Source organism: Scardinius erythrophthalmus (assembly GCF_964197995.2).
Source record: "Scardinius erythrophthalmus genome assembly, chromosome: 23".
NCBI classification, from domain to species: Eukaryota; Metazoa; Chordata; class Actinopteri; order Cypriniformes; family Leuciscidae; genus Scardinius; species Scardinius erythrophthalmus.
In genome coordinates, this window is record NC_138243.1 from 20563135 (window position 1) to 20584858 (window position 21724).

General features: G+C 38.5%; 1 protein-coding gene across 1 annotated transcript in view; it reads left to right on the forward strand.

Moving 5' to 3' along the window:
- Positions 1-21074, forward strand: part of foxo1b (forkhead box O1 b) — a 29566-nt gene extending 8492 nt beyond the window's left edge. The window contains exons 2-3 of the mRNA XM_081353865.1: positions 16820-17011; positions 17489-21074. Of these exons, the coding sequence (XP_081209991.1) occupies positions 16820-17011; positions 17489-18646 (1350 nt within the window). The 3' untranslated portion in view covers positions 18647-21074. The remainder of the gene's footprint in view (positions 1-16819; positions 17012-17488) is intronic.
- The last annotated feature ends 650 nt before the right edge of the window (positions 21075-21724 follow it).

Sequence of the window (21724 nt, forward strand, 5' to 3'; positions counted from 1 at the left end):
CAAAGGACCCTAGGTTGAAATTACTCCGAACCATCCCTTTAAGGTTGAGTAAATGATGATCATTTTTCAATTTTCTAACCTAAAAATATTTTAAAAGCATTATTTTCTATGACTCGAAACTTTCCTGTCCCTCTGACATCCCGCTCCTCTTAATAAGGGTCACTGACCTAAGAATTTCTCCAAGAGTTGTCCAGTGCTGCTGTATCCGTGTCTCTCTGTTACAGAGATGCAGAATCTTGAAAAGCCGCTCTCTCTGAGAAAACACTGATGAATGACTTCCCCTGTTTTATTTTCTACCACTAATCATTCTCAGCATTGATTAGACTTCTGAGTCCATGTCCTTCCTGTGTATGTAATTCATGTTCAGAGAATGCCTGCACACGCTCTTCTCCTTTTTGTGTTGTGACTTGAGCATTTTGTTGGATTTTTTTTTTTTTTTAATCATCAGAAGTTTGTACCTAAAGTTTGTATTTCTTTTCCTTGTGGAGACATACAGGTATGTTAATATACATTACATTATCTGACATTTACTATACATTTATTATTTGAAATTATTTATATTATATTTTTTAAATAATATTATATTTAAAAAAATAATGCAAAGTACAATTGTATATATATATATATATATATGTGTGTGTTTTGGATCCCGCCTACTATCATATCATATCTGCCCCAAAGGGATCCCATTAAAACCATGGCTAAATCAAACATGACCCTTTTCTCTTCCCTCTGTGAGAGCAGTGAAATCCTTTCCTTTAATGAAAAACTTTTGCCACTACTGAAGCTTTGTCATGTTGAGGCCAGTGGCTCTATTGGAACCTTTGGCTTGAGGTTATTTTTGCACTTTCCTGTAAAAACAGTGCACACGTCTACCACAATGAGTGATGATGCGTTTCCTGCTGAGTGGCTGGAAAATAGCGACATTCCCTCCCTGAAAAAGACACACACACACACACACACAGACACACTCACCCTGGCCAGGGAGACGGGGGGCACCAGAGTTTGACATCAGAACTCGTCGTCAGCCTGTCTGGTTTATTCCAGAATACAGACTTGACTCTGCTGTACAGTATGAAGCAGTTTTACCATCCTCTAAAAGCACATGGAAATTAATGATAATGCTAACTCCCACTGAATCAAATTTTCTAAAACTCAAAAATTAGGTTGAACGTCAATGCGTAGGCCTGCACAGATTTTTGTGTGCTTTCTTCTTTGCTTTTTTTGCACTGATTGAGCTGAGAGTCATACACACTTATTGGTTGCTGAACGCGTTATCAGATTAACTACAATATTTACTAAATGAAGAGATGGAGGATGAGTAGATTTTTTTTGTGAATGATGTGCATGTGATGTTCTGTGGAGATTTTTCTGAGAAACAATTTTCTTCTTGAGGTAATGTAGGACCAGACTTGATTTTGATTTGATTAAATCATGAATGTTAGGCAGCGATATGATAATTATAATTACTTTTCCCCGCCCACTCGGCCTTGGTCACATCAGCAGAAAAGGGAAGTTGTTTTAAGTGCCTGGGAAACTAAAATAATTGAAAAATTCAGTTATTGAATTTATGTGAAATCTGGGATATCGCGAAAAATGGGGAATGGATAAACAAAGATTGGTAATCATATCTGTAAAAGTCCTGATCATTCGTAGAAGTTCTTTAAAAACTGGTCACTTTATATTTCAAGTTTTCTTTACATAAAATGTGTTTGGTATTGGGGAGGAGAACGAGAGACAGAGGGACAGGAGGAGTGTTATTCTTTACACCGTCTCACAATAACACACACGCCCCTGCAGGCCTCTGGGGACCATTTGATGGGGGGGGGGGGCTCCGCATCCTGTAACACACACACATGTACACGTGCAAACGTGCATTCATAACATAAACACAAACGCGCACACACCCACAAAGGCACTTTTGCTCCCATATACATGCACACATAGGCCAGGTGCTTGTCTTCAGAGGGTGTTCCCTCAGAAGGGGGTCCCTGTGTTCTGTTTCTCTCTTTCTCTCTCTCTCAGGGGAGTGGATACTGGTGGGCAGAAAGACCCATAATGCTTGGCGCCTTACTGGAAGTATGTGTTTTTCTCAGTGGCTTGTGACATGAAGCGTTACCACACGTGCACTATACCAACTGGCACCGGCAAGGCTTAACGTACGTCTCTCTTTTCTCAAGATTGACATACCACTGAGTGGCAGAAAAGGCGTACATCAGAATTTCTCAAATGCTTTTTACATTCACCGTGAGGGTTAGAGGAAGTAAGTGGACATTTGTTGATGTGGGAAAGCCGTGATAAAGAGATGAATGTGTGTGAGAGAGTGTGTTTGAGCACTCTTTTTCTGTTTGCGGGAAAAAAGCCAGAGATGAAAAGAGTGTAGATAAGGCATGCTCACATGACCTTGGCCTGGCTGTGTATGTCCATTCCTCTTCCTCTACAAAGATGTGATGTCACTTCCTGTAAGTATCCTTGGCTTAAAGATTGTTTTATTGAACTGTTGCCTACACACACACATATTCTACATTTCAAAAGTTTGGAGTTGGTAAGATTCTTTGAAAGACCTTTAGGGACTTCCTCATTTGTAAATCTGGTCTAAAAATAAAGTAATTAAAGTTTTTTTTAAATGTAAATATGCTGAAAGTTTTCTGTGATGGTAGGTTTAGGGGTATAGGGTTAGTGTAAGGGGATAAAATATAGTTTGTACAGTATAAAAACCATTACGTCTATGGAATGTCTCCATTTAGATAGCTAAGTAAACGCGTGTCTGTGCGTGTGTGTGTGTGTGTGTGTGTGTGTGTGTGTGTGTGTGTGTGTGTGTGTGTGTGTGTGTACAGGTTTATATAACACAAGGAAACCCTGAGATAACCTATATTGTGAGGACCAGCCATCCAGCGGTCCCGAGTGTGTGTGTGTGTTCTGACTTGGTGTGGTACAGTGCAGGGGGTCTCTGTGTGTGTGACACTGGTATGTGAAGCATGCTGGCTCATTGTATTACGTTAAGTATGGTTTACTGTAATTACTCCTCCATGGGCCCCAATGTATGCATGCAAACCTGGAAGCTATTTTAAAGTTAGCGAATAAGACATTTAAATGGATTGTTTACCCAAAAATGAAAATTCATATTCTTACCCTTGTTATTTTGAATCTGCATGACTTTCTTTCTTCAGTGGAGCACAAAAGGAGTTGTTTTCCAGAATGCCCATGTGCTCTTTTTCCATACAATGAAAGTAAATGGATATTAGGACTGTTGAGCTACAAAAAAATGTCAGCAAAGGTCCATTAAAGTAGCACAGTTGCTCACTTATCTTAACTGTGCATTCAAGCATATATTCTATAGATTGTATAATTTCAAGATTTAAAGAAAAAACAGAATGGTGTGACTTTAGATTTGTAAAATTATGCTACATTAGACACAGAAAACGAAACCAGCAGAAGGACTGAATGAAAATGCAAATGTACTATCTAGCAGTAGGTGGCGCTTATGGAACAACAGCGATTTCGTTTCCTTGTTTACCGCTGTACACAAAGCAGCACTGCGCTTATGAACACTACTTTATTAGACGTTATAAGGGGTAAGAGGTAAAGAAAATGACATAGCGCGTCTCCTCTTTGCATCTGCCTTCAGTGTGTTCTGTCTCTGACCTATGTTAACGTCCTGTTTACAGACTTTGTAATATTTCCACACAAATGGCATTTTGGGAAATGATTGCAGTGCGGTTTGTGCGCAAGTCCAGAATAGAGATCGGCCAAAATAAAACAAGCAAAACCTGGTCAATATCGATTTATGGCCGGTCGACTGATGCAGCTCTATTTTGGTGTGCAGAAAAGAGCTGCATGAACATTCTCCAAAATATCTAAAAAACTAAGAAAGTCACACAGGTTTGGAACAACTTGAGGGTTAGTAAATGATGACAGAATTTTCATTTTAGGATGAACAAGTACTGTAGATCTCAGACCTTTTGTACCTTGACTAGTACAAACCATCTTTGTTTCTGTGCATGTTTTAAGGACAATATGCCAAACCTCTTTGTAGACTCAGTCTTTCCATTTAACCCAGAGCCGAAGGTGAGAGAAAGTAGAAGAAATTGAAAAGACTTGAAAAGGCGAAATGAACAGTCAGGCTCATTTAGAGAGTGACAGAGTTCATGTCGGGTCAGCCTGTTATTAGAGCAGAATGAAAAAAGAAGCCGCAGCAGGTTGCTCTGGTTTCACGGCCCCCAAAACACACACACATTCTTTCAAAGGCACATATAATTCATTTGAAATGTCACAGTGTGATCTATAATAGAAAATGAAAAGGTGGCATTTGTAAACCAATCAGCCAATCATTTCACTCGAGAAGAGCTGAATCACCTAAACGGGTGTGTGTGTGAGAGAGAGAGAGTGTGTTTCATTTCGATCTTTTCTCTTACATGCTTTTTAGTTTTCTCTGCCTTTCCTGCCCCTCCCTGAAGCGACCACATGAAATGATAGAACGACAGATCTGAGTTCAACCCAGGTGTTTGCGCTTGTGTGTGAGATTTAGTTCGTAAAGGTGGGACTGGATTAGTTGGGTGGGGTGTGGAAAGCAGTTAGAAAAGCATGATAAACCTCAGCGGGTGTCGAGATGACTGTGACCTCCTACCCTCTTTGTCCCCGTATACATGTGTGCAAACATGTTGGTGGGAAATGCATGTGTGTAACCACTCAAAACACCTCACAGGCTGGTAAAATCACACATAAGATATTTAACTTGTTTCTCCTCCCCTCAGTTGATTCTCCTGGAGAGCGAAGGGAGACTTTTGACTCTTCAATCTTTACAAAAATATCACGTGTTTCTTCTCAGATTTACCAACATTTGCAATCAAATGTCAGAGATTCAAACATTGCTAATCAAGTATGCCAAGATTAGCTGGGAAAATCTGGTGGTTGACCTATGAAGTATTGCTAGTTACGCTAGATAAGAAGCCTGGTTGGATAACCAGCATCTAAAACAGACTGTCCAAATTAGTTACTATACACTACCATTCAAAGGTTTGCTGTGGTTTTTTTTTTTTTTTTTAGAAATTTATACTTTCAGCAAAGATGCATTCAATTGACAGTAAAGGCATTTATAATGTTACAAAAGATTTCCATTTAAAAAAAAAACTGTTCTGTCATGGCAACTCTCGGGAGATTGGTATGGTAATAGAGATTGGCATTGGAATGGATATGGCAATGTTAATGAATTTGGTTTTGGCTGAATAGATCTGCTACGCTGCTGTAGAGCAAGAGACTTGCTACTGCAAATACATTCATATTAGACACTGCTGTGAGCGTGTAAGACATGATGCTGCTGCTGCACATGTAACATACATGAATTACCTGTAGCAGATCTATACAGGTGGAGCTGGGGAAGGGGGAGGGTTCTGAAAGCATGCTACAGACTGATAACAGCAAACACTGCCAAGTATTTGATTGTTTGAGCAGCAAGCTCATTGGCCGCTGATGCAACAGCAACCAATCAGCTGTGATATGTAGATAATGACATGATTGCTACCAAATAAGTTAAAGTCCTACACTATCAACCTGCACCATCTAGAGCAGGGGTGTCCAAACTCAGTCCTGGAGGGCCACTGTCCTGCAGAGTTTAGCTCTAGCCTGCCTCAACACACCTACCTGGAAGTTTCTAGAATGCCTAGTAAGACCTTGATTATCTTGTTCAGGTGTGTTTAATTAGGCTGGTAATACCAAACTCTGCTAATTCGCTTTGCTTCGTAGACAGAGTCTGGCATGGCATAATTGAAAAACAATTTCTTTCTCGCGGGGGGGCGCTTGTCGGAAGTTTAAAATCATTGGTTACCCGTAAGCCAATCACATAACGTTTGGTTATGGCGTGTGTTATGTGCATGCTCAGCCGCATCTAACTTCCACTGTAAACACATGTATGATGCGAAAACAAAACCATCGAGCGAAATACCGGAGTGAACATGGCTGTGAACGACTTTTGCAGATTATGTGAAGTAAATCTACGCATCCACGGTACAATCAGCGTCTACGTCACGGCTCTCAGCCCGCCCTCTGTTCGTTGATTGGCCGGCTGTTTTCAGGCCGGAGGAAAACAGGGAAAACGGTCGCTATCTCAGACTGAGTACAGAAGCGAACTTAAATTGAGCGGAAGTACGAAGTCTGACGTAGTCAGGCTAGGGAATATTCTCCACAACAGAGGGAAATGCATCCCGTGTCTCCATATCCGCGGTCGTTTTCGATTTCCCTAACCTAAACTAAACTCGCCGCTTAGCGTCTACGTCACGGCTCTCAGCCCGCCCTCTGTTCGTTGATTGGCCGGCTGTTTTCAGGCCGGAGGAAAACTGAAAGCTTTTACGCTGTCTCAGACTGAGTACAGAAGCGAAATGAAATTGAGCGGAAGTACGAAGTCTGACGTAGTCAGGCTAGTGTTTAATTGGGGTTGGAGCTAAACTCTGCAGGACAGTGGCCCTCCAGGAGCAGGATTGGACATCCCTGATCTAGAGTTTCATGCCAGAACTAGGCAAAATTTTTAACTTTTTGTTCATCAAATGATCCTAAAAAAAAATGTCTCATGGTTGCAAAATATTAAGCAGCACAAATGTTTTCAACATTGCTAATATGCTTTCCCATCACGTAAATAAATTACATTTTAAAAATATTTTCAAATAAATCAAGTTATTTTAAATTGCAATAATATTTCACAATATTACTGTTTTTACCTTATTTTTTATCAAATAAATACAGCCTTGGTGAGCTTCAGAGACTTCTTTCAAAGACATTCATTAAACACAAATATTTTAGGAGAAATATCCGAGACAAAGCTGATACTTTCAAAAAAAATAACTCCAACGAGTATGTAAAAGAACAACCTCTAAGTAATAAAAAGTTTCTTTGGGCAAGATTAAAGGGTTCAAAGTGCTAAACGTTTTAGTTTTATTTGAAACTACAGTTAATCAGTCATTTTTCACAATCAGACGACTTAGAATTGTTGCTTAGAGCTGCAAAAACATAATTTACTCATTACAGTGACTGATTAATAAACACTGCAATCAGGGACTCTCTTCACACGTCAGATAACATCCTTATGTCTTATCAAAGGTAACTTCCTGTTTGGCGCTGAGTCTCATTGGTCCATCGTAGAGCAAGTCTTTGTATCATTTGTAAGGGCATTTTACTCCCCAAAGGTCCCGTTGGCGGCCCCTGTTTGGGTCTGGTCTGTGCCCGTGCGGAGCCCTGTGGTCTGGCAGAGCGAGAGGGCAGACGGGGCTCCTATCAGCTCCACGCAGCTTTTCCTGAACGGATGGGCCAAGGAGGGTGACGGGCCCTCTCTCTAACTGCACATGTGGGACTTCAAGTTTTTCTCTTTGTCCCCTTCTCCCTCTCCATCTCTGTTTCACTAACTCAAAATAACTCAGTTGCAAGTATGCATACTAACACAAACATTTACACTCACCTTTGCATATGTTTTTTGACCACTAACCAAAAAAGAAAGAAAGAAAAGAAAACAGACTTTGAACAATCAAGATTAGGGCTCTTTGCAGTTTATGTGTTTATCCCCAACGTTAAGCATGAGCAGTATTGTGCTATTCTTTATAATATCAGGCAGATTACAGTTCTCAGCACACAAAGGAACCACGTGTATGTGTGTGTTCACATGTATCTCATTGAGTTCATCTCATCTTTTCCTGTCCCTTCTCTCTGCAACCACATGAAATGAAGGTAAAGTGCAGCCCTGCGTGTTTAATGTAGCTGAAGATTTCTTTAGAAGTGCAGGTGCTTTTGTTACTCCAGTGAGAATATACTCTAGATTACAGTGCTACTGTTTTTCTGTAGTATTGAGATAATACCTAAACGTCACTCTCTGAAAGGTCTGAAATCTGTTTGCGGTCTGATATTAGATTCAGTTTATGTGTATAGTTTAATTAATTAATTATAATTATCACTTTAATTATAATTAGTATTTTATATTCTTAATTATAATCTATCTGTTGTAGTTTTTCATTAGATATAAATCATTTTAAATCTATAAATAGTTAACTAACTAGATTTTTGCTTGTTTTTGAAGAAAATTTGAGTGGTATTCACCCTTCGCAAAACACCACCTAAGGTATGGTGGGTTGTTGCCTGAAGCATGTGGTTGCTTCAGTTGGTTTTTAGTAGTACTGTATGGTTTCTAGGGTGTTCTGGGTGGTTGCTAGGTCCACATCCAAGAGATCACCTCCAAGGTCCCTCCTTCAATGTAAAAAGCTGCACGATTTGAGGCATCAATTATGTCTGTAGCATAAACCGTACAAGGCATGTTACACATCATAGTTTAACACCGAACAGATTTATGAAAAAGTAAATGAAAAGTTCACCGAGATCATTTTATTCCTAGTCTACAAACTCTGAGAGCAATGCTGCATGCATGTGCAGTACACTAATGTCTGGGTGTATTTGCGTAAATAGGAGAGTAAAAGAACCAACCTTGAGTTTTTCATTCATAACAGGTTCACTGACACACAAATGTATTTATTCTCTTCTTTTTCACTTCAGTGCTAAATATTTACAATGAAGGAGAGAGAGATAAAGCGGATGTGCGCAGGAGGAAGTGGTTAGCCCATTGAAGTCTCTTGTCAGGGCTTATCTCTGAGGACCTCTCGCCATTCTCTGTTGAACTTGTGCATTCCACTTGTGTTTATTTCCTCCCACTGAAATCTCGCCCACTGACACTCTTGTCCAGATCAGAACTTGGGAAAACCACTTTAGTCATTTCAGGGGTAAAAAAATCTAGATAAACTAGTTGGCCGAATTAGTTGTTGGATGACCAATTTATCTAGATTTGTTTTTGACTAATGCCTAGATACCAGACATAATGAGCCTTGGTGCACACATGGAACCTGCAGGTTTGAGTCCGGGCTTCATCTTGTGCTGATCCCACCTCATCTATTCCCTCAAATAATTTCCTTTCTCAATTGAAAAAGGAAAATGACATTCCTTTCAAACTGTTCGTTTACTGCTTTGTGTGCATATGGCAAGGAGGGAGGTGTAGTATTATGTGTGTTTGTGAACACCAGGCACTCGTCTGTCAGATCGCACCTGGTCTTTGGAAGCGCTGCTTGTTTACTTGGACTGGCGTTCGTTGTCAAGATGTCATGCCTGACTGGCTGCAGTCAAACAGCTGTGCAGGAGTTGTCCAATCCACTGGCGCCACTGTTTGAATGTGTTCTCAGTAGAGCATTTTACGCCACGTCTACACTTCAAGTGCATTGCCCGAGCTAGAGCTTTCCCGTTATTAACATAACAAAGCAAGTGCATAACGTATTGTGAGCTAGTATTGTGTCTCTTCGGACCCAAATACTGATGAAAAACTGTCCATATCTATATCTCAAAATCAAGAAATTCTTTAGATCTCACACTGGCAACTTTATCTCTTACAATGGGGGCATTATATTTCTTAATTATGACTTTAAGTCTCACAGTGACCTAATAGCCTTAATTCAGAGGATGCATGTACAGTGTATATAAAAAGTGGTTAAAATGTTGAATTACATATTAATAAGATGCAATTTTAAATGGTTTATACTCTTTATTATCTACAGAAATGGACCAAGGTGAACATATTTAGGCATGTTGCGAAACCTGTTTTTGTTTTCAGACAGTTGAATATAACTTTCAGAAAAGTCCAGTACAAACGTTACTGCCGCTCATCAACGGTAGCAATCCTCCGTAGGCTAGTCCGAACTTCATGGCCTTCGAGGCCGTAGCCTCTGAATTGGGACACAGCTAATGTCTCGCAATGTGACTTAAAATCTCACAGTTGTGACTTTGGGCCTGATTTACTAAACATGGCAAATTAGCATGAGAGCGCAATTCCAAAAAAGTGCAGATGGGAGTGGAAAATTCTGGGGTGCATTTCCCAAAGCCAACTATGGTCGCAAGTTCCATCGTTACCAATAGAGTTCAATGGAAATTGCGATCATAGTTGGCCAACGATGCTTTTGGGAAACACACCCCTGTGTGTGTGATCTACTGACTGTGTTCTTTAGTACTGCAACTTAAAGAACACCGATGCAGCCGCATCATTTCCATAATGACCAACGTAATCTACCAAAAGCAGCGCAAATAAGCATCTGTTTTAAGACATGCTTATTTTGGGCGGTAAATAATGGAGCAAATACCTCTAAATTGACTAGCACAAACCTTAGTAAATCACCTTGCGTGATTCATTTAAATAATCTCCTCCCATAAATTTTGTGTCTTAAAGGGAAACTCCAACAAATGCAGAAGGTCATCTGCAAAAATAACTGTGCCCACGCCTTTTCAGTGCTAATTCTTCACTGCGTGTCTTTAGTAAATCCTGACAGTAGTTTTTTAACACCAAAAGAGGGTTTGTGATGGCGCATTTATCTCATAAATTGTGAAAATCTCAGTTGCGACTTTCATAATTATGACTTAATATCTTACAATGTGACTTTGCATCTCACAGTTGCGACTTTACATCTCATAATTGTGAGCAGGTTGACTTTATATTCCTCAATTTGATTTTCTTATTATAATTTTTTTTTTCTCCTAGGCAGAAATGAATTAGTTTTACTTAATTGCTTAATTGGTTTCTAATGAAGTGATCAGTTTGAAATCTTTGTTCTCTTTGAACACATGTGAGAGCGAGTTGGTTTGGTTATGTTGTGAAGGTGATGGGTGATTAATAATGCCTGCTTGTTATTGAGTGGCAGTCGGTGTGTGTGCTGTCTGGGGTGTCAGACAGGATGCAGATGGGGTATCTCGGACTTGTTTATAAATCCCTCAGGAGATCTGACGCACACACGTGCACACACAGACAACACACACTTAAACACAGTGACCACTTAAGCACGGCTTATTGACACCTATCACTTCAGAAATAGCTCTGAGGTATAGAATACAAATGTGTTATTCACACACGCACACACACACATCACAGTATGGCACACACTTATTTGCTACTGCACCTGCTACTACAAGCAAATTTGCTTCTGTTTACCAATTTGTCATATACTGACCTGCAAAAAATTCCCTCTCTTTGAAATGACATTTACTGAATGTGCCAGAAAACCGTTTAATATTTATTTATTTTTATGTGATGATGGCTAGAAAAAAAACTGGATTGAATTCAGATTTGATGTCCTGGATTTAGTTTTTTTTTATCATTTAATAAATAAATAAATTATAATTCATTTATTAAATATTAATAATAATTATTAATATTTTGTTGCATATGTCATTTTATGGTTTAATTAAAAATTACTATAAATAGCTATAACAATGTAATTTGACAGATGCATTTTTCCCAGATTATGGTTTGATTAACATTTAAACTCAATTTATATTTTTATAAATAAATAAATAAATAATCATTATCGGTTTAATTATAATTCTTATATTATATATATATTATATATTCTTATACTTATATTTAATTAATGTGTTGCAATTTTTAATTTAATTCATTTGATTTAAAAAAAAGTTTTTTTTTTTTTTAAAAAATAAGAAATAACTTTAACACAATATAATTGAAGTGGCATTTTCCAATGCAAATTTTTCCTGCTGATGGCTGCATTTCATGGCGATGCTTCGATTATTGATTTAATTTATTCATTGTGGAATTCATTCTGCCTGACAAACCTGTAATGGCCTGAAAAAAGATGAGTTTCAGTTTGCACAAACCTGAGCACACTTCCCACCCATCTGTGTAGAAATTGGTGCAATGGTCCACGTTTTTTCATCTCGCACGTCATTTGACTCAAATCTTAACTAAAGGGGATTTTAATGCACACTTTTCTTTACGGTCTCAGATTAGTTGGGGCTATCCCAGATCTGAGTCCAAAGGTCATTGTGTAGCCTTCAGATAGCTTGCGTACCTGTGATAAGAGGGGTAGAGAGAGGTGAAGGCCCCACACCACATAAAGAAGTCACATGTGACCAGAGGTAGGCACCACAGAAATTGCTATTTTTTTCACACGGACTGTGGAGGGGAAATTTGATAATATAGAAAAAGGTTTAATTCACCCTAAATTACAATTCTTTTATTATTCCAACAGTAATCCATATGACTTGTTCGCTATTTTTCTAATATTTGAAGCTATACACTACAGTATCTCTGTGTGGGGAACAAAATTAAATGAAATACATTTTTGATAATTCACCTTAGCTCTCAAATGTCGTTTTTGTGTGCATTTAAACAACATCTAGGATTCACATCCTTGACAGCTGAATTGACACATTAATGTGTCTGTTTTTGAATGTTTGTAGAAATCTAAAGAGCCTTTTTCTGATTTCTGGGGGAGCAGATATTATGCAGATCTGGCTATTACTAATTTCCTGTACTGTCCATTATAAAGCTGACCTCAGATCAGTAGTCAAAGACTAACTGCAGGCTTGAATCTATTGTAAGGGTATTGAGCAAATAAACAATCATAGCTGAACCCGTTACTGTTCGGGCATCAGCGTCATTTTGTTCTTTTTGAACAAGTGATCTCTAGTTTGATTAGAAAACTGTGACACCTTCCTCGTCGCATTCCTGTAGTGACTCACATCCTGCCACCGGGCCTGGTGTGCATGTGCTAAGTGTGTGCACATGTGCTCTGAATGTGATCTGCTACAATGACTTGATGAATTTATGCATGAGTACACTGGGACATGCACAAAATTCTTTCTTTCTTTCTTTCTTTCTTTCTTTCTTTCTTTCTTTCATGTATGGAGTATAGAGTTCAAGAGTTTACATTATTTGAGTACATCAAACTTGGTAATCTGGAAAACCAAAAAAAGGGGGGGGGATAAATAAAAAATGTGTTTAGAGAAAATATGTTTTTATGGTTTAGAACAGCTTGTTTTAAATTTGTAAAACATGCATATTTCTTTATCGCCTTATAATTTTTTTTAATTGTTGAATTTTGTTCAAATTATGGGGGGAGGGATCGGCAAAGGTCCGCAAGCTGGGACTTGAACTAGGGCCGTCCGAAGCACGATGGCTCTATATGTCGGCGCGCTGTCCACGAGGCTATCGGCGCCAATTTAAAGTTCTTAAAAGCACTTTAAAATCACAAATAATTCAATAACACTGTTTAATGTAATCTTAACAAATCTCAAAAGGAATATTCCTATTTCATACTGTACATTATAGTGTTTGAATGTTTAAATAGCATTTAACATTTATTTTAACTTGTAGTGTTTTTTATTTTTTATTTAAAGTAAAAAGTAATTTAATTTACAACAAAATGGTACAGAATTTTAATACCGGCCCTTTTTGAATGATTATCAGCCTGAACATAATTATCAGCTAACAGTATCAGACTAAATTTTAATATCCATACATCCCTATTTTTCTTGTGTGTGTGTCTGTATGTCTTTCTCTCCCTCACTCTTTCTCAGTCTCCGGGTGGAGCGAGGCTGTGCTGTGGGGGTTCTGTTACAGTGTAGACAGACGCCAGACTGCCCCATACGTTATTACTCTCACTGTGTCTGTATGCAAGGGTCTGTCTGCACTACTGGAGAGCCTGTCCTCCTCTACACACAGGCACAGACACACACAGCGAACTCATCGACCCCATCCCTCTCAGCAGGAAAACATTCCCGCTGACCCGCCTCTACCTCAACACACTCCTCCTGACTCAATCCCTACTCCCTGCCTCTGTCTCAACTCCTTTACTTTCCATACTGGTACCTCTCTTTCTCATTTTATCTCTATTCCTCCAGCTCTTCCTTTTCCTCTCACTCAGCATCCTTTCTGCGACTCTTTTTTTTTTTCTACCCCTCTTCCTAGCAGGGCCAGTTGAACGGGTCAGTTGACCTCTAGTAATTACTTGAGTGTTCAAGATCCAGACTGTGTGTTTTGCATTTACTCTGTTCAAATCCGTGCAGTCCACTCTCTTCTCAGATTCTGTGATGTGGAAGCTGTGTTTCCCTTAACTTGACCTCTAATGTCATGACCTTCAGGATCAAAGGTTGGAGGTGACCTCCTGCTGACCTCCCTCTGTGGCTTGAGCCTTTGCTTTCCCTCTTCCTACCAATCTACTTCCTGCTACACAGGAAACGGGATTGTTGATCCCACCAGTAAAGTGCCACTTGATTTGGTCACTTCCTGTTGGACATTCTTCAATAAAATATTTTACTTAAAATGTACTAATACATCAGGTATAATAACAATCTTCTTCGCATGGACCAGTACAGTCAAACTGCTTCAACTGTTAAGTATTGATCTTTCTACAAAGACTTAGTCCCTTTTAATGTTTTAGAGACACATAATCAATAAGAATATAGCCAGAAACTCTTTCCCTTTGAAAGATCCTAAGTGTTTTTTTTTTTTTACACGTAGAGCAGTGTAGTCTGTATTTAAGATAGAGGTAGCAGTTACAATTACCTGCTTAGATTCCTCTTATTTCCCTTCTGTTTTGTTTTCTCTTGTGGACATTACTTGAATATATACTTAGGCAGGCCTTGTATTTATTTTTTATTTTTTGAAAAAGTATTATAATGTTGGATTATGATGGATGATAGCACGTATTTACTTTTAGATCCGCTACCAAGTACCAAGACGCAGATATCTCTATTTCTAAGTGTACTTGTTTTTTGTTTTTTTTTACGAACCCTGGTGTGATCGCTTTGTTAGTGCGGTTCATTTGAATAAGTGTGAACGCTGCCACCCGAAGCCTGGTGCGCACCAAACAAGCGAACCAAGACCCCTGAAAAGATGGGTTTCGTTCCGCTTCCAAACGAACTCTGGTGCGGTTCAACTGAAATATGAACGTAACATGGACCAAAGACATGTTAAGTAAACAAGAACAGGGAGATGAGACCCGAAAAAGGATAGAATGCTTATGCATACCTGTTTTTTCTCGTCATAGTCGTGATGTTGTCCAGCGGTACAGGCTTCAGAACCACGTCTTCTCGCAGCAGATCTTTAGTTGTGTGTGTGATGGAGTGATTCCTGATGCTGTTTTGCCTCCTTTACACATTTTATATGCTCTTCACGAGTTCTCAGCTGGTCAAAATACTATCTTATGTAGGCTACGCACATACAACAAGCGCATTTATCCCAGCACACAGCATTGTTTTGGATGTTTGGTAAGTTCCATCTCAATGCGTCATAAAAGCTGACCAATCAGGTTGTGAACATATTTCTTTAGGTTCGGTGATAAAAATGGCAATCTGAAAGCTAAGCGGACCAGAACTAAATGTTTTTTGATCTTTTAGTCCGAACCGGAACCGAACCAACCAAACCGGACTACAAGTGTGAACACACCCTATGACGGCAGTTCAGAAATGAATTGTCCGATCAGTGCTGCTAATAGGGTTAATGCTCTAGTGGTAAAAAATAACATACCACCAACTCTAAACCCTACCCTAAACCAAACCAATAGCCTTAACAAAAGCAAATGTGAGATAAAAACACATTTGCTGAATCAACCATACCATTTTAGCTCCACATCGCAAGTGCAGTGCTGTACCAGGTGAGCTACCAAGCAAGTTTACAACCTCAGAAAAGCCATACAAACAGAGGTGGTTATGTGATGCAAGTGTCAAAATGTTTTAGTTTATGAATCTCACACTCTGGTAAAAGTATTTTGAGTGTACAAAGTTTTGTGCAAGGAACCGTGCGAAAATTAATATTTATTAATCGATAATCTTCCTCTGTAATCATAACTTGAAAAGTAGTAGTATTTTACTGCCTCTAGCGTTCACATCAGCTGGAAACTGCAGAGAATTGTATGTATAGGTATATTTTTGGAGTTTTGCAAAAATGTAGGTAGAGTGGAGGCAAGTTTTTTTCAATAAGCCTAGATTGGCTTTATTAGGCCTGAACTGCAAATTATCAGTTATTTTTTTTCTCCATCATTTATTAATTTCAAAACATGATCAATTTGAATCAAACTTTTCATTTTAAAACTTTAATTATTATGATGGCATGGGATCATCAAAGTACCACACAAAACATGTTATCTATTGCAGTTACAAAATTGAGTTTGTCATATCACCTTGCATCCTCAAAACCTGAAAATCTGTCTTGCTAACTCTTTTCCTGTTCATCTCTACTCATCAAGCAGTTCAGGCCCAAAAGACTGCCCTTCATTTCAAAGGTATCAATGATAAGAGTTAAGCTATCAAAATTATTTGAAGCTTTTTAAATAGTACTATGGTAGTCTCTCTTCTTGTCTCTTAGTAGGTGTAGGTCTAGTCAGGGTGTGAATGGAAAAACCGAAGACAAAATATCATTAGCGCAGGGTATGTGTGTATACATAGAGTACAGTGTTTGTCTCCAAAAAGGGCATGACTAATACAAAATGTCCTCTGCCAGCTAAATGGCAATTCCTCTACTTTATCACAAGGCTCTGAAAATAATGTTTGTACCTACAGTTGTGATCAAAATTATTGGCACCCCTGGTAAATATGATCAAATATGGCTGTAAAAATAAATCTGCTTGGTTTATCCTTTTGGTCTTTCGTTCAAAATTATATCTGTGATTGGGTGCATGTGAATTGGTAACAGATAACAAGGTTGATATCTGTCATTCTTCAAGTTTTATCAATGCATTAAACCTTTAAACTCTTAACCTTTGACAAAAACACATACAAACACTCTCACAGCAACTTGTCTGTCAAAATATTAGCTTTTGTCAATCAAAAGTCACTTCTTTTATCTGGAAAATTTGACTGGTTTAGTGCGTTTCATTGTGTCTTACAACACAAAGCAAGATTTATTGACATTGGTTGATTGCAGGTCATTTCCACTTATTTTGATTGGTTTTCAGTCAGACATCTACACTCAAGATTTGCATGTTCTCATCTCGTTCTCTCTCTCTCCCCCTGACAGAACTCAATCAGACACAATCTGTCCTTGCACAGTCGTTTTGTGCGCGTCCAGAATGAAGGAACGGGGAAGAGCTCATGGTGGATGCTGAACCCTGAGGGGGGAAAGAGTGGCAAGTCTCCACGCCGGAGGGCCACTTCCATGGACAACAACAGCAAGTTCACCAAGAGCCGTGGACGAGCTGCCAAGAAAAAGGTCAGTTGAGGAGAAAACAATCTCTGCTTACTCAGTGCAGATTCTCTGTGTGCTAAATTATGAATGTGCTGGTTTAAACTATTGCATGCATAACTAAACATGACATTTCTGTAATCAGTTATTTATTCAGTTATTCAGATGTTTGTACAGTTTATAATCTCAAATAAAAAAGTTTTGTCTTTGATTTTAACTCTTTTAAACTCTTGATTTTGTCCTCACTGGATGCGAGGGTCACTTTGCAATGCTTTACTATATTACTATTCCCAAACATTTTAAACTCAAATGTATCTAATCAAGTTCAGTTTAAAATAATGTGTGGCCTCAAACTCAAATCTTGTTTTGGTGAACACTTTGAGATGATTAATAGTTGTGCCACTTCCAGTGTAGACACGGCTAAAGAGTGACTTTTTAGTAATATATATCTGTGCAGTAATGTGATCCAGTTGGTTTTCATGGTTTCTTGTTTTGCGTCTGTAGATGTCATTGCAGGGTGGTCTGGATGGTGGCTCTAACAGTCCTGGTTCTCAGTACCCAAAATGGCTCGGCAGCCCCAACTCCCACAGCAATGACGACTTTGAACCCTGGACCACCTTTCGTACTCGCGCGAGCTCTGACGCCAGCACGCTCAGCGGCCGTCGCTCGCCTACCTTCCTACCTGAGGAGGACGAACCCAGCGAGGTCCACATCGGGTACCCAGGGACCAAACTGGGTGGCCCTCTCCCCAGCCTGTCCGAAGTAGCGGGTCACCACGGTTCTGACAACGTGATGATGAACGATCTCTTAGACAACCTCAACCTCATCTCACCCAAAAACAACACCCAGGGCAGCCAAGATCCCCAGACTGCGCTGTCCTCGCCCATGATGCAGGGAAGCCCTGGGTACCCTTCCTACAACTCCCCCAATATGGGTCCTCAGCCCCAGGTCCAGCAGGACTACCGGAAGTGCCTGTACGGACAGGTTGGGGTTGGCGGACTGAGTCCCATCGCCATACCGACTTTATCAGACAGTAAACCAGGAGGCTACGGACCCTTTGTTAGTCAGTACACCTGTGCTGCAGGGATGCTGAAAGAGCTGCTGACAGTAGAAGCCGATCCGAGAGAGAACCTGATGCAGTCTTTAGAGTCAGTGGTTTCTAGTGAAGGACGACGGGTGCTACCCAGCTATGCTAGTCAGGGACAAATGGGACAGGGGGGCAAAATGATTGCACATCCTCACCTGCACGCACACCCACGATCGCTTCATCAGTTGCCCTCGCCAACAATGGGCATGAACGGCTGTGCCCTGTTGCCCCACGGTCATCCTCTTCGCCTCGGTAACATGAAGCCTCAACCACACCTGCCTCATCATCACGTTCAGCTGGGAAGAGGCGGAGGTGAGGCCGGGATGCCGAGTTACACCAATGGCAACGGTTTTCACAGGCACGGACCGGTTCATCACCACCATCACAGCCACCCAGAGCGGCTACCCAGTGACTTGGACGACATGTCGATCGAACAGCTGGAGTGTGACGTAGAAACCGTCCTTCATGACACGCTCATGGACGGCGATGCTCTGGACTTCAACTTCGACCCCATGTGTCAACAGAATTTCCCGCACGGGGTCAAGACCAACACGCATAGCTGGGTATCTGGATAAACACGTACACATTAGCTGTTTTTGAGTTATAATATGAATTAATCAAAGCAAATGTGTGTGAATATAGTGTAAATATGTCATAGACATATAGCAGGTCAATTGACTGTCAGACTGAATGCTGTCGGTCATAGCAAAAGGCTACACGTACAAGAGAGATTTAAAACTTTTTTTCCTTTCCATCTGCAATGACTCAATAATTGGAAGTGTAAAATAAAATAATTACAAGAAAAAAATAATATGAAAGTAGCAATTAAAAACAGATTTTTTTTGTTTTGTTTTTTGCCACTTTTTTAAGCATAAACCTATGGGATCCCATCTTAGCACAAATGTTATTTCCGGTAATTGCGACCATCTTGCTATTGTGACTTTATTTTTCACAAATGCGACCTAATTTCTCTTAATTGTGATTGTATATGTCACAATTCTGATTTTATTTCTCCAAAATTCTGCATTTATTTCTCAGAACTGCAACTTTATATATATCATAAAAGAGAAAAAAATGACTGACCATATTCCATATTCTCTCTCTGAAGTGTGTGCATACACCTCATGAAACGTTTACCTCAGCCAGAACTTCTGCAGCCTATCAGCAGAGGCCAGTGAATGGTCACTATTTACTGATTTACAGTACATAGTTTCAGTAGACTCCATGATTGTCGAGAATCATCATAACCTGCTTTTTTGCTTTTGGTTAGTCAGAGTGTAAATACTGAAGTTGGCTAATCATAAATGGTCACATCAAACACTCACATGGCTTTTTTGTATATTTTTGTCTCAGTTTAGCAACGCCGGTCACTAAAATGAATTCAGGACAGAAGTTTGTCATGTCAACTGGAGTGCTGTGTAATGTCTGGTATAGTGCACATTACAGTTATCATTGTCATTTCAGGGTGCTGAATAAATGCGTTTTGTACAGAGATGTATATTTTTGTTGTACCATTGGGATGGTAAATGAAATGTTTATATTTGTACACTTTCAAGCTTCTTACTGGTCAATTTGAATGCTCTTCGAAGACCCCTCCCAGTCTTTAAATGTCAAAAAAACGATTCTTTATTGTGGCCTTGGTTGCTGTTTATATAATATAGTTTTTCTCAAACTGCTGGATGAATTTTTTCATTGTATAAAATAATTTGTACTTTGTGCCTTCCCCTCTTACAAACTGGCTTTTAGGACAGGTATGTGATCATTTTTCACCAATTTCTGAATTTAAAATCATATACACATAAAAAAATAATGGTATAATCATCCTGAGATGATCGCAAAAGTCTTAAAAGGCCATTGGTTTTTTTAATGACATTGAAACTAAAGTATAACCCCAAGAAAACTTCATGATATTCATGATTCAAATTTTTTTTACATATTTTTGAAAACATTTTTCTTATAATAATTAAGTTTCTTCTTTTTTGGATATATGTAGAGTAAACGAATCCTTGAACTTTGGAATGGAACATTGAAATTGACATTTCTTGGCACAAGATTATAATTTTTTTTATCATCTTGGATATTTATTTGTATATTTATCATTGACTTGTTCATCATAATGGCAAAATTGAACAAATCTAAAATTAGCTATGCTAAAATTCTAGAATCCTCAGTGAAGGTTACCGAGGTCACATTTAATTTAGATTAATTTTGTGTCTGTCTGAGGGTGTCAGGCTAAAGGTCTCCTTTAAATGTTTCTCAATTTATGTATTTGACAGAAATTCTATGATAATTTAATGTAATTTAAGACTTTTCTCTGTGTTCTTGTGTCATACATACACACACATTCGATGTAACTGTACATCTACAAAATATTTAATGCTTTGAGATTTTCAACATGTGAGAGATTTTCTATCCAAACAGTGAGGTGTACCATGAAGGTTTGTAAATTATAAAGAATATTTTAAACATATATTTTTAACAGATATAAAACAACTATCTGCATTTTATAGCAATTTTAATTTACTTTAAGTATTAAAAGTATGCTTTGGTTTGTTTGTGTTTTTGTTATCTGATCATATCTGTATATGTTTCACTGACAATGAGTTTTTTTTTTATCTTTTGACATGTAAATAGCTTTGACTTTGTCTTATTTAATAATCACACATGTCATTTGTTTTGACTCTAATTTCTTATTATGAATTTGTCTCAAATGTGTTAGTGAAGTTTTTTTGTATTTGCTGATTCTAATGTTGTTGTCTGACGTGACATAATTGAGATGGGGAGATGTGTTCCCACTGTAGCCGGTTGTACATTAGAAATATACAGTACACTCATCGTACAGTCCTTGTCAGAACCACATGCTTTTTTTAGACTAGTTCTACATGGAGGAAGTGCCTGATCATATTGTAATGTAATTAAACAGCGATGAAGAATTGATTTTCAGTTAACAAAAGGAAAATTGCAGCTGTTATATGAAGCCATAATTGTATATAAAGGTATGAATATATGAAAAAAATCATTAAGAATCTGTTTTTTTTGTCGTTTGTGTATTGTGTATTACTATGTTAAGTATGAGTTTGAGTGTGTATAAGTGTGTCTGATATTAATTCACGTAACAGTGTCCTCACTGGAAATGGGCTAATGGCTAATCTGGGTCTGTAAATCTTGATGTATGTTAACAGTATCAGTGCTTTCAAAGCATTGTAAAGTTTTAGGTACAATTTAACCAACAATTTAGGTACACTTACTGGCAATTTTTGTCAAGTTTTTACAATTGTACTGTAAAAAGGTTTGGTTTTACTGTCAGTTTACAGTATTGTAAAACAAAAATTACTGTTAACATCATACTGTATTTCTACAGTGCATATGTATTATGAAGGTATCCAGCATGCAATGCACCATGAATAGATTATGCTGTAGAGTTTTTTTGATACTTGTTGGTTTTATCTGTATTTTTAGCTCACTTTTAGCAGTTTGTGTTGTTGGTATATTTTGTTTGATATGTAAATTGATATGTTTCGATATTTATAGTGCAGTAGTTGCTATTGAGAAAGATCCATCTACAAATAGTTATGTATTTGAAATAAGTTATCGGTAAGTCTTCATGCTTAAATAATGCTAATGTAAAATATATTCATATGCTAAGAATAGTT